Source organism: Anser cygnoides, chromosome 1, assembly GCF_040182565.1.
Source record: "Anser cygnoides isolate HZ-2024a breed goose chromosome 1, Taihu_goose_T2T_genome, whole genome shotgun sequence".
NCBI lineage: Eukaryota > Metazoa > Chordata > Aves > Anseriformes > Anatidae > Anser > Anser cygnoides.
This window is the reverse complement of record NC_089873.1, coordinates 7917831-7932110: the sequence shown is the minus strand read 5'-3', so window position 1 is coordinate 7932110 and position 14280 is coordinate 7917831. Positions and strand designations below refer to the sequence as shown.

At 41.5% G+C, this 14280-nt stretch overlaps 1 protein-coding gene across 2 annotated transcripts; it reads right to left on the bottom strand.

Moving 5' to 3' along the window:
* Positions 1 to 993: 993 nt before the first annotated feature.
* HSPA14 (heat shock protein family A (Hsp70) member 14) lies at positions 994 to 13861 on the bottom strand. Of its 2 annotated transcripts, none has more exons than XR_010825842.1 (14): positions 13548 to 13861; positions 12356 to 12436; positions 12194 to 12276; positions 11113 to 11161; positions 10392 to 10485; positions 10173 to 10263; positions 9001 to 9105; positions 8038 to 8199; positions 6963 to 7118; positions 5690 to 5792; positions 4292 to 4507; positions 3729 to 3853; positions 3206 to 3276; positions 994 to 1668 (listed from the first exon to the last, which is right to left on the bottom strand). XR_010825842.1 is itself a non-coding variant. In XM_066980021.1 (14 exons), exons 1-14 carry the CDS (start codon positions 13797 to 13799, stop codon positions 1590 to 1592), a joined length of 1716 nt encoding a protein of 571 aa, XP_066836122.1. In that variant the 5' UTR covers positions 13800 to 13850; the 3' UTR covers positions 994 to 1589. The 2 variants fall into 2 exon arrangements, 1 of the variants encoding a protein (XP_066836122.1); XM_066980021.1 differs by having other exon boundaries at positions 3729 to 3902; positions 13548 to 13850.
* Positions 13862 to 14280: the final 419 nt, after the last annotated feature.

The window sequence follows — 14280 nt, the reverse complement described above, 5'->3', positions numbered from 1 at the left end:
TTGTGTGCCAGGTGAAGGAAGGCCCAGGCTCCTTCTCTTTGTTCACTCTCAGCATCCACACGTGGGGCAGAGGCAACGGGAGGCCCTGAGGCCCCTCACTAGTGCTCTGTCGGATACTGACCTCCAGAGTCAAAAAGGGAATAGTTCAGGCACTTTGAACCAAAAATATATTCTCTCACAATACACTTCCCAGAAATGAGGTCTGCTGTTCAAGTCAGCCCCAAACCCCAGCAATTGGTACTGCTGTGCACAAAATACACACCCCTCAGAGATGTCCAGCCACTAGCTAGAACTCCAGCCTTTCCACAAGGATTTCTTCTAAGCTGATGTTAAGGTGCAACAGTATGGGGCTAAGGGACTCCACTGCCCACACCAAGTAAGACTTTGGGTTTTCCAAGACTCCTTTTAAAAGCTTCCAGACAGGAACTGATGAACTATTTATTCACTTACCTTCAGGAGACCAAAGAGCCAGTAGTAGGTGAGGCAAAATTTTCCAAGTATTACAAATTCAAGTCAAATGCTTATGTTTGAAATGCAGTAAGATTTATATGTACATAGGATACATTGCTTTTGTAAAGTAAAAAGGATACTAAAATGGGTGTAGGTAACTGAGGTAAATGCAACAGGTAACTGTGGAGCTCAAGACAAACTTGGGAAATCTGTCAGAAAGTAGTAACTGAGTCCAAGTCTCTTAAAAATCCAGATTGGCATCCCTCTCTCTAGTTTTGGTTTATGCCTTTGAGGTACTACTGGGTCACTCTGAATATCTGACAAAATAACATCTGGCCCTACTTAAGGGCTGAACTGCTGCTTTCCTCAACTGTATGCAAGACCAAGACCCTCAAATCCTGGAACTATAGTTGCCCGTTCCACTTTCTATTACTTCCCCACCTAAATTAAAAAAACAAAAACACACCACAAGACATCAGATTATAGCCAAATATATACTGATATACAGATTAGAACAGTGCCACAGTATGGAGAATGCCAGCATCTGTATAAAATTTTTTATTAATAAACACATAAATAAGCACATATAACCCTTACACGTTTTTCAGGTAACATCACAAAACCATCTTACAGTAACTCCACAAAAAGAGAAATCCTGCTCAAGAGGCCAGCTCAAACGGGCACCTCCAGGGTTTCAGGCAATATGGAGACCACACAGGTTAATGATAATTTGTACAGATATTTGGGAGTGGATTTTCACATATCTAGCTCTTGCTGGTTCAGTGCTATGCTGGTTGAAGCCACAGGTATACTGTTTGAATGGGTATAGGAGCTGATTAGTCTAATGAGAAGTCTTCAGACTACAAAATATGCTTGTTGCTAAACCAAAAACCTGAGATATACTCTTTGAAAAAAAAATTTTGAAAGGTGCTGATAATTCAATGCTGTGTTTTCTTCCTATTTAGATTAACATTCTGCACCACATCTTCTACTCCAAACAGACTTGGTGGCAAATTAATGTTTTACTTCAGTTTATTACAATTCTCTATGAATCATTAAAGACACCTCAGTCACCACTCTGGTGGACAAGCCAAGGACAGACAATATCAACTCAGGGTAACGTTGCCTTTCAAATGAGATTATGAAGCCACTTCAACAGTGATGACTTCACACTTTCCAGTATCTTGATCTGTGCAGGTAACATGCAAGGATCCATCCCTAGGAAAAAAAAAACGGTATGTTTAGGATCACCTCATTTAGTATGTTGTTACATGTTCTATTGAAAACAGATAGTAGGCTTCATGCAGAACAAAGGAAGCCAGAGTAGCAACAAAATGAATAACAGAGTAACATACTTATGAAATTAGTTTACTGTGTTCAGTACTTAGATACATACTTCTTGTTCTCCATTAAAGCATGCCTCTTCTCCAAGTATGATGGAACAGATTCAGGAACATATTTATGTTATTACTGTAACTAAGTTATTTAATGCAGGCTTGGAAATACAATATGTAGTAATATTCAAAATAATTATATTAAGAACTCAGCCTAATGGCAACCAACAGATAAGTGCATCTTCTCAAATCACAAGAACTCTTAAAAAGCAGTAGTCTATAAATACCAAGGATCTTCTTAAAGAAAAAACCCTTCATTTAAAAAAAGCTAACACTGAATCCTACTTCACCTAAGCATACAAGTCACACTTGAGATTTAGATAAAAATAAAAGCATTCCAATGAACTTTCACTGATCTGTGCAATACTAAAACCCTTAAAATAATGCAAGCATTCTGTGCCTCACAGTTGCATGTAAATAGCCAAAAAGATTTTTCTCACCAATGCTAAGTGAAAATTTCTGCACGGCTAAGGAGGTATTTAAAGTTAAGTCTATTAATACAGAATTAATAAACCTGATAGTTAACTTAAGAAAATAAAAGTATTTTGTATTCAAATAGCATGTAGGGATTTAGTTTCTCAGCAACATCTAGACAACTTACTTATTAGTTTGAAAAGCAGTAAGAATTCCAGTACAGTCCTCAGAAGACAAACACGTTTTGACTACTTGGAACTCCACCTTCTGTTACCTTTATAAACTACTTTGACTATTTCACGTAAGCCAAAGTACTCAACCATTAAGACCTAGAAGTGATTTCTCAGACTTCCCTGTGTCAATTCCATTCCACCTCTCCTACCACAACCATATGACACTTTGTATTTTCCCTCTGGTAGTTCTGTAAAAAGTAGATTTATAAAACCTGATTTCCTATGGCATTGTTTTTCATGCTTCACAACCCTGACTCTAAAATGAAAAGGCCACAGGTGTTTTCCATAAACGCAGCATTGTAAGTCCTTCAGGGATTCATTAGCATTCATTAGCAACTAATAAAAGGATAATTTAACTTCAGTTATTCACAAGTGTGTGTGTTCTGCAGAACTACCTGCTGCTCTCAAGCATGGTTAAACTGATCAGCAGCTCTGAAGATGCTAAAAGTCATCTATACAACTGTGTTAGGTTTTATTTCCATAGCAATCAAAGAATGCAAGCACAGGAAGTGCTGCCTTAAAAAAAAAAAAAAACAAAACACACACATTCCTCACATTCCTACAGAATTTGCCCCAGCTAGGACAGAGCCCAGTAAGCAAGGAAATGCTGAAATTTCTCAACACAAAACTAAACTTTCTATAACAGGAAAAAAGAGGTTTGTCCGAGGTGTGAAGCAGCAAGTTAAACATCAGAACAAGAAATATTTTAGGTACCTTTTCATAGTGAGAACAGTTAATATATCATGTAGGCCATCCTCCTTTTTATCTAAATCCTGGAGTACAATCTGTTTAAAACAAAAAAAGATGTTAAAGTTTTTCTAAATCCTTACACAGAAGGATAATGAAAAAAGTGATATGTGTAATAATTAGTACATACACTAGCAACATTGTTACCTCGAGCAGTTTTATTTCTAAAGTGTTGGTGATCTATATACTACTGGAACACCTGGTTACAGTCTCTTGTCCCAGATGAGCTGCACCACAGTAGTGCCAATACATCAAAGTCAGGTATTTAGAAACTCAGGAGGGAAATTTCTTTAAAGATGCTTCAATAATTCGTAACACATTTGTAGAATAACGTTTAAGGACAATTTCTAGACAGATGCATTCAATTCTGATTTTTTTAACATAAGGTTCTGGTAGGAACATGGCTGGTTCTTTTTTTTTTTTTCCTCCAGATCCACTTAAATTCCAAGTAGTTCACATTAAAAACTTGTATGTGTAGACAGACACTCACCTGTGCAAATTTGTTTTCTTCATTCATAGGACTTTTCCCTAATGACTCGTATAGTTCAAGGCATACAGAAGACGTGTTTCCAGGAGCATGCAGGGTATGCTGCCTTCGAGCTGGTAATGGTGTCCCTGATGGAAATAGCACTGTGAATTTGTCAGCCCCTGACTCGTCTACTCCCTTTAAAAAGAAAGAACAAGTTCACGCCTTTCTAAGTACTTCAGTGAGCTAGAAGCTTTGTAACAGTGCTCCATCAACAAAGAAATCCAAGATTCACTCTTTCTGCTGTATTTACCATAGCAGCAATTCAATAAAAAACCTGAAGTTTCTATAAGTGAAAAAAATCCAGCAGTGACAAGGAACTGGCAATTAAGGAAATAACAAGGATGCAATCCATCTCTCCTTTGAGTCAAGAGGAATTTCTCCAACAATTTGGATAAACCTAAATTGCCACTTACAGCTGAGTAATGTATCAAAACAATAGTACTTCTTTAATATCAAAGCTTAACTGGTTTTATGTATTCATTATAGCAGTAAAATTTTCGAAGGCTAAACAATTTTAGTCTTACCTTATAAAGAATATCTTTGGCAGAACACTCAATAAAGAATGCTTCTTCTTCTAATGATGGATTCTCTTTCCCTAGCAGAATTCCTGCCTCTATTGCTGCACCAATAGGAATAACTTCATCGGGAGGAATTGAACTCAGGAGTTCCACGTTTGGGAAAATGTCTTTGATCAGCTGCTGTAGCTTTGGGATTCGAGCAGACCCACCACACAGAACTACCTGGAAACAAGACAATGCTTTCAAATCTCGCTTCAGAAGTTAAGAAAAAGCCACAACCTGCAATATAGAAGTGTAAACCCCTCTGGGATATTTTAGAACCCGTAGATGTACGTCACCTCATCCAGCCTCCTGCTCAGAATACATCTAGTTACAACAGGCAGCTCTACAAATACAGATTCCAAAAACCTCTGCAAGTGTTTGATTTACCTCACACTATAAATTCTTCTCCTGGCTCCCCGTGTTGCAACTAGATCTTAAAACCAAGCTAATCCACTTTTCTTAGCGTGAAGCATGACTAAAGAGTTGTAGAATTAAGCTATTTTTAATACATTTTAAGCATAAAATCAAAATAAAAACCACACCATTAAGGCCTGAGCAAATAGCACAATGAGCGACTTTAAAAATATTTCCACCGGAAAACAGAAGACACTCACTGAACAGTGGCCTAGAACACCTCATTATCCTGCAACTGTAATTCAGATGTGACACAGCTTTAGTGGCAACACTAATTAGGAGTCTGAAATAGCATCCAGTATCATTAGAAGTTAACCTTTGCTGCAGAATTTGTGCACCAACTCCACAAGTAATACGTGCAGCAATATTTACCACAGATGGGTGCAGAGGAATTTAGATGAAGTCACTTTTGTACCAAACAGAAAGAGACATTTGAAGCAACCAGCAATATTTGTAACTTTAATCACCATCTTCGGCATTAAAGATTTGGCATCTAATGTGTTCCCAAGTTTAAGCTAACAAGGAGGAGTGAAGGGAGGAGGAACACAGACACCAAGCAGACAGTAAATACCTTGTTCAACTTGTAAGACCAAGCTGAAACTCAGGAATTCTTCACATGTCAGCTAACCCAATCCAAAACTCAGTGACGGCAAAAGAACTTCTGAATATTAAAGAAAGTACTCCTCAGCTCCACCAAGTTACACTAACACACCAAATGGAGACGAATCCTCTACCATTTACTCAATATACGTCAGTAAATGCCATCATTGACTAATTTTTACCTTAGTCCAAATAACCTCCAAAGACCTGGATTCTACATACACTGTTGCATTTGAGCCAAAAATGCTTGAACACATTCAGAAATAATCTCAGTCCAAGGAAAACATCCCCCCACGTGTTCTTGTAGAGCTATAAAGCATTGCACAGACAAGTGATTGCTATTATTACCTTATTAATATCATCTGCTGTAAATCCAACTTGCTGCAGGAGCTTTTTAATTGCTTCTACACACTTACTAAAAAGTGAGGAACAGATAAGTTCAAACCTGGCCCTAAAAGGGTAAAAAAAAAAAAAAATGCCATCCATTAGACAAACACCCAAAACAGAAAAAGAATCATTTTTAGAACATACTTTGTTTCTCTGGCTATACCTCATATTGAGATTTTTTTTAAGCAGTCAAAAAAATTTTATTTCCCAACTATTAATCTCAAAGAAGTGATTTTTGTTGTGAAAATATCTCTGCTATTGATTGCATCACTAACATGGAATGCAGATTTTTTACTTAGTGCATTCTTGGGAAAAAAAACAGTTTTCACATCTGAGTCAAAGCAATAAAGAAGCAAAAATCCTAAAGAAGCAAAAAGTCCTTCATCTTTAAAACAGACACATCAAAATGCACCTCTTGAAGTTCCAGAGGCAAGTCAAGCTGCTTCCTAATTTGCACAGAGGAATAGTTACTTAGCCAAATTAAAAGAAAATGTGCTTGCTTCAGGCTCTTTCAAGCCTGAAGACAAAAGTTACTCTGCACAACTGCAGTAAGTCAAATTCCTTATCTCAACTGAACCAAACAAGCTCCACAGTAGAGCTTCTCACGCTTGCTTACCGTGCCTTACTTCAACAGACCCAACTGCTGCAACAGCACAAAACAATTTCATTTTGCTAAATTCTACTGGTGACTGGAAGAGCAACTGAAGTTTACCTAAATACTTCAAAAAGAGTTCATCCTAACAGAGAAAAGAGACTTAAGAGTAGGACACAGCAGCATAAACAAGGAGACAAAAAGTATTTTTCCACTCCACCTGTCAAAGACAGACACTAAGATATCCCTGACTTCTACCATTCTGGAGCTCATTTGGATGAAAGAGCCCCAAACCCTCTTCTGTAAGAAAAAATGCAGCAACAAAAACAATAATGGGAGGAACAAGAGAAAGCACCTTGATTAATTACAGGGTTTATTTCCCTTTCATTAACTAGATTCCAAAGATGGGGTCTCCGTGGACCTTTTCAGAGTGTATTTTCCAACCACTTACAAGAATATCTTCAGTGTTCCTCTCAACTACTACAGGTCATGCACTAACAAATAATGTGAAAGAAAGCTCAAAAAAGCAAGTTGGCCTTCCAGCATCACCAAAAATCAAAGCTTATTAATATCCTAAACACAAACTAGAAAAACTGAAAGCCTACTTCTGTGTAACAGTAGTAGCTTCAAGATTTGTTTTACCTGGACACATTACAATCAAAATCCAATCCATCGTACAGTGAGTCTACAAAACAGTTTGCACTTCCCAAGGTTGATAACGAGTGCTTTGCAACGTCAGCGCTGTTCATTAGCTTCATCATAGCCCTGGGATTTCCTCTAATATCATGCTTACAAGACCTACATTAAAAGAAAAAAAAAAAGTCTATTTAGAAAGGCAAGCTTTTGAGCGGTAACATTTTCTGAAAGAAAAAAAATGAGTTCAAGATATTAACATTTTTCTGTAGACATTTTCACGTTACCTACAGTGACACTACAGAAAGTTCACAGAGAATAAGAGCACGTATTTCAATTCAAACTAAAGAATGCTAAGTAGAAGTACTGCTGTGAACTCAATGTATTAATATTTATCACACAGATTTGAGGTATGTGTGTTTATCATACAAATTTAAGTCTTTCCAAACTATTTCTCAGTTGAATGGATCCTGGAAGAAGAAACAGCAAGAACAGGCCTACAAATTAAACAATTTTAATCACATATTACTGTAAGAAATAGAACACTGAACATTAGACACGTTGAAAGAGTATATTTCATCCAAAGTCTCCTTCTGTAATAGCATGCAGTTGGCCACCCCAGGAAAAAAAAAGCACTAGATCTAATGCTAGTACATTTATGAGTGCAGTTTTGTTTGTTACAGGACAAGGACACACAGGCTCCGGCCTGATGAAGCTGACCCCTCCACGGTCCTTCATGTCAGCAAGAGAAAACAAAACCCACAGAAGTGAATTCCCTGCCCCACTCTCCTCCCTCCAAACACACCCCACCTTTGTGACGGTAACTATATAATCAAGCCTACATCACTTAAAATAGTTCATAGCTGAGCCCTTACAGCTCACCACTGACTTCAGGCAACGGTCACCCAAAGCAACTATTTCCCCATCTCCCCCAACAGCTGACTGTTCCTTTAATATCTTTATCTGAGCCATTTCCCTCGGACAGCCCACTAGCTCTGCCAAGCTAGTATGAGTTCTTTTTTAAAAGCCAGAATCACGCAATGACGTTCTTGTCCCAGCAACACACTTGGGATTCAAAACCTACCTCTGGAATTCAGATGCTAAGTGTTGTGCTAGAGCTTCTGTGAAGCACACTCCGCCGATGCTGTCGTCTGTGTTTGTAGCAAGCACGCGGTATATTCCGCTGTTTACTTCTATGACCGTGATAGAAAGCGACGTGCCACCAAGTTTATAAACCAACACGTTGCTGCCACAGTGAAGAAAAATGAAAGTAGCATTAACACAGCACCTAAAATTCTGTTTACTTTGACACACTAATATGACCACCACCAAGCAATATATTGCAGGGTTTTATCAGTTTGGTCCAGTGAATTTGATTTGCGCAGTCTGGATTTAGCACGTCTTGGTACCACTGACTAGTGACGACGTTCCCTAAAGAACAGGTCACTGTCATACGGCGAGAGTTAGCCAACGTTTATCCCACAACATAACCTAAAATGTGACACTGGGTTCTCAGTTGTGGGCCCCAATTATATGAGAAGGGTAAAAAAAAGATACCAACAAGAGAAAGACAAGACATCTGTTCTCACTAACAGCAGCCTTGGCTATTTTGAAAACCTTGTGACTTATCTGAATAATCTTGAGGGAAACTGAATGCACCTCCTAGGCAGGACCTTTAGTTCTTCAAGCATATGCAAAATAACCCCATCTCCCACAAGTAAAAACTAGCTACGCCTAAGTCTGCTAAAGAAATTTACATTTTTCCTCAAGCCAATCAGCTCATTAAAAAGCAAGACACAAACGGGGGACAAATCTTTAAGACAATGTCTTACAAAACAGAATAAAGGAGTTAACTAAAAGTCACAGATTTATAACTTTTAAATTTCCATTGGCTCTGAGAGCAAGAGAAAAGCAGGCTTCAAATCATTAATTTTGTATTGGCTGTTAGGGCAACACGTCATTCCCTCATTTAAGATTTCTTTGCACAGAATGTGTTGTGTTAAACTACAGCAGCTTAAATTTAAGGAGTAAGATCTTCGGATTTTACCTTTTCCCAGTGGGTGAATCTTGGCCAATTCCGTAGGCCAGGAGAGCTGCAGATGGTTCGTGAATTAATCTCAGAACATTAAATCCAGCAGCTGCAGCTGCTTCCCTGTGATAAGGCACAACAGCATCGCATTTTACTTTAGCGATTTCACTGTAGTTACGCACACTATTAAGACCTCATCAGAACTAGATATGACATCAATTCAGCACTTGGTTACAGCGTGGTATTAACCAAGAGAAGTGACTGGGAAAAAAAAACATAATGAAGTTCAATTGCAACTGCTTTCTTCAGGGAGCTGGATCTGCTGTGTGCTTATGTCAAGGAAAACACTGATGCATCAGACTTGCATACCCCATAAAAACAGCAGAAAAAAAAAAGATTAAAAAGCCACCCTCAAGTAAGCTTGGGTAACGCGTCTTCATGTGTGGCATTAAATGTCCTCAGTACGTTATTTCACCAGATGTCGATTTGATTGATTTTACTTCCAAATCAAGTTACCACAGCTCATTTTTAACTTTTCTTTGTGTGGTTTCTTGGCACTCAGTGGCCCTGAGACTGCCCTAATAGTTTCCTCCACACTGAAGTCATTTTGAAACTTGTATGCCAAAGCAGCAGAAAGTTTCATTACACATACCGCAGATACCCAGTGCAAGTGTTTTATGACTAACTTTGAGTGTGTTTTAAGATTTTCATGACAATTCACCATAAGGCCTTCTACACACCGAAAGCAGAAAGAAATGCTGCTATTTATGCGCAGCTTTGACTTCTGTTGTGGCAAAAGTCTACTTATGTTTTCATAGAAACGAAGTTCTACAGCTGCACTTCCAAGCAGAACAGTGGTGTGTATTCACTCTGCTCTCTAATATCTGCATAATAATATCTGTAATATCTCTAATATCTGTATCTGCTCTCTAATAGAGTCCTCAATAAAATCACATAGCACCATTTAGTTTGGTGGAGAAAAATTATGGAGGAGGGCTGGAAAAAAAAAAAAAAAAATCACCATTTGCATTTCAAAGGGGGCACTGAAGAGGCAGCAGGAATACCACATCTGAAGTGACACTACAGCCACGATGATACAGTCGAAGTCCAGCAGGAGAACTCCCGTTGCTCATCAGCCAGAAGCTCTGCTTTAGGCACGTTAAAGAACAGAAAAATCTTAATCCTCTTACCCGAGGGCATTTTTCTGATTCTCTCCAAAATCAAATGGTACGGTGATAACAACGTCATTTACATCTGAACCCAACGCAGACTGAGCGGTTTCTGTTATAAACATAGGCAGAACATGTTGATTAAATGCAAAAAAAACACCAACAGACCGCATCTTAAAAACATGAGGACAAGCTTAAAAACATTATTATTATTATAACATGCTTTTACTCACTACGTACCTTTCATTTTACTGAAAATTAGCTTTGCCACATCTTCTGGATTAATAAGCTTACTATCTATCTCATATTGAAGTTTTCCATTCTTCTCAACTATCTGTAAGCAAAGACAACACACCCCTGTTAGATGCATAATTTGAACATGAGTTTTTGTTAATAACCCATTTAGTTTCTGTTCAAAGTAATGAAAAAAGGGGAAGAGCTTGTTGATACTTTCTATTGTATCTAGAATACTTTGTATTCTATGACAAGAAAATATTTCCAAAATGTTTATCAAAGAGCACAAGGAAACCTTGCATTATCCAACAAACGTTCGAATGATATTCACAGGGACTTAGAAGCTCCTGACTTCCTTCATCTATTAAAATGTTCTCTGTAGTACAACAGCCCAACTACTTGCCTGCTTCTACAATACTGTTCTGAAAATATTTTAAAAGAATTCTCTCTTTTATGAATGGCCAAGAGATACGTGTATTTTTTTTTTTTTTGCTGTACTACATTATGGCAGCAGATCTCAGAACAAGAAGTTCTCTACTTCGTAAAGAGAGAAAGAAACACATGCTAGAGGAACACATTCCATACAGCAGCAAACAAACTTCATATTGGGAGAGATGATCGCTGTGGAACACAAAACAGCGTGGCACAAAATGCAAAGCAGCACGGTATAAAATGAGAAGTTATTCTGAGAACAACAACTACAACAACAAAATCAGCTCATACTCACTGAACATTTGCTTTCTGTAATGTATTTCTGTGCTTGTGGGTCACCAGAGCTGTCAAGACAAAAGGAGAACAGCAAAATAAACCATATGCTCCAGAGTAACTGCAGGAATTCGTCTTGGTGATGTTCTCTAGAGTGTTGACAGTGTATGAAGAAGCTACACTCTAGGCAAGATTCCTCTTTTCACACTATGGATACATCTACATGGAAGAAAAGATCACAACGTAATGGTTCTGTCTGCTGGTACCTGTCAAGCACCATTCCCCACACTAACAACAGCAGAAACACCTGCTAGTTAGTGAAGAGTAACAAAAAAACCTACAATCATGTTTTGTTTCAACCCACTGTCCCCAACACTCAGTTACAAAAGATTCTGGTGGCACTTTTGTTGCCTTTACTGACATAAGGTGTCAGCAATAAGCCGCCTGCCCTCTATTTTTGACAAAAAACTAAGTATCTGCAGAGAACTAAGACATGCAGAGCGGACACGTTCTGGTCCACTCGCTTCAGTGAAAGAGCTGTAACACGCAGCCACGTTATCACTAAAACGCTTTGTGGCAGCTCTGACGCCAGACCTGAACCTGAAAGTTCAGTGCTGACACCCCTGGAGCTGTCAGTGCAAACTGGCACGGAGCCCCTGAGCCAAGGGACAGGGGAGGCACAACCACAGCGCGTCCCGCTGTGCCAGCAAGAGGCGGTACGGAGTTTCGGTAACTAAAATCCTGGTGCATTTCAGCCACTGGGAGATGTCCAAGTCGCAGTCTCGGTTGAGGATACCAGAGCACATACCAGAAATCACGCACGCGTAATAAATTCTTGTCACAATTTGATTTTGCAAAGGAATTCAGGCCTAGAATCCTTCGCATCTCTTCACTTTCAAATGAAGCGCTGGGTAAGGAGTTTCGATGATACAATCGATGTTTAAGACCAGCGGAACCGCGCTGTTGGCTCCAGATTCATTTTACTGCTACGGCTCGACAGCAGACATTTTTTGTAGGTTGCCCTTGACACTGAGCAGCTTTAATGGGGAAAACTGCGCTTCTCGGCCTCCCTCCCCCACCTGCGCGCCCAGGGATCCGCTTACCTTCGCCCCAGAATCTGCTTTACTTTCACCACGGTGTTGGAAACGTTCCTTATCCTGCTCTGCTTCGCCGCCAAGCCGACAACCTGAGTAGAACAGGGAGAAAAATCAGCGAGCCCCATGCGGAGCGGCTCTCCCGGGGGCCCCCGCGCAGGCAGGCCTCACCTCCTCGCTCTCCGTGAAGGCCACGACGGCAGGAGTCACCCGGTCCCCGGCATCGTTGGCCACCACGTCCGCGCGGCCGTCCTGCGGGGAGAAGCGTCTGTCAGCACGGCCCCTGCACCTCCTCCCTCCTCTACTACTACCACCTCCTCTCCTTCTACTACCACTACTATCTCCTCCTCCACTACTACTGTCACCTCCTCCTCCTACCACTACTACATCCTCCTCCACCTCAATCTCCACTTCCTCCTCCTCCACCATCACCTCCTCCTCCACCTTCTCTACTACTACTACTACCTCCTTCTTCTGCTACCACTACTACCTCCTCCACCACCTCCTCTACTACTACCACCATCTCCTCCTTCTATCACTACCTCCTCCCACCTCCTCCTCCATCTCTGCTTCCTCCTCCTCCCACCTCTACTACTACCTCCTCCTACTACCACTACTACCTCCTCCACCTCCTCCTATCACTACCACCTCTTCTTTCTACTACCATTACTAACTCCTCCTCCCACCACCTCCACTACTACTACTCCCATCTCCTCCCTCTACTACCACTATCTCTTCCTCCCACCATCTCCTGCTCCTCCACTTCCTCCTCCTATGCTACTACTACCACCTCTACCAGCTCCTCTACTACCACCACTACCTCCTCCTCCACCTCCTCTACTACCACCACTACTTCCTCCTCTACCTCCTCTACTACTACCACTACTTCCTCCTCTACCTCCTCTACTACTACTCCCACCACCTCCTCCTCCACCTCCTCCTCCCACCACCTGCTCTACTACCACCTCCTCCTTCTACCACTATTACCTTCTCCACCTCCCCTACTACTACTCCCACCACCTCCTCTACTACCACTACTACTTCTCTCCTCCACCTCTCTGCTACCACCTCCTCCTTCTACTATCACTATTACTTCCTCCATCTCCTCTACTACTACCACCACCCCCTTCTCCTCCACCCCCTTCTACCACCACCCCCTACTACCACCACCCCCTACTACCACCACCCCCTTCTACCACCACCCCCTACTACCACCACCCCCTACTACCACCACCCCCTTCTACCACCACCCCCTTCTACCACCACCCCCTACTACCACCACCCCCTACTACCACCACCCCCTACTACCACCACCCCCTACTACCACCACCCCCTTCTACTACCACCCCCCCCACCCCCGCACCTTGTACACGGCCGCGCACGCCGAGGACGCTCCCAGATGCACGCCGATGGCCGCCATCAGCCCCTCCCTGCTCCCCGTGCGCCCGCCGCCCCACAATGCCCCGCCGCCAGCCAATCGCGCCCCGCCTCTCTCCGCGAGCACCAATCGGCGCCCGCCTCTCATACACGGCTCACGGCTTCCCCGCCTCCTCTCCCACGCGCCCTCGCGGCTTCGGAGTGACCAATGAGAAAAATCGGGGTGTGCGTGCGTCATCAGGCATAGCAACGCGGCAGACTTCGTCCCTGAGGGGCGGGCGGGCGGCGGCTGAGGGGAGTTCGTCAGGGCTGAGCTTGAGTTTATTTAACGCCCAAAATAAAGATTAATGCAAAGAAAGGCGCAGGAAGCTATTTCCTGCGTGTACAGGGCGGGGGTGGGCGGCGGGTTTGTGTATTTTATGCCGTTGGCTTCTCTCAATGTTTAATTGCAGGCAATGAAGCACATGCAGGCAGTATAAATATATATATATTTTTAGCCAAATATCATTAAGGAGGCGGCGGAGCTGAAGTGCTGCCTCTGCGTGACCTAACCAGCCGTGACCAACATCCGAGCGTAAATCATGCCACGTGGGGATGTTGCACCGCCGCTGGAGAAGCCCATCTGCGTTATCACTGAAGAAATAATATAAAATACAATAAAAGCCAACAAAATGATTTCTAGTCAGTGTGCTTTTTAACTCAGCTCACGGTCTGGGGGA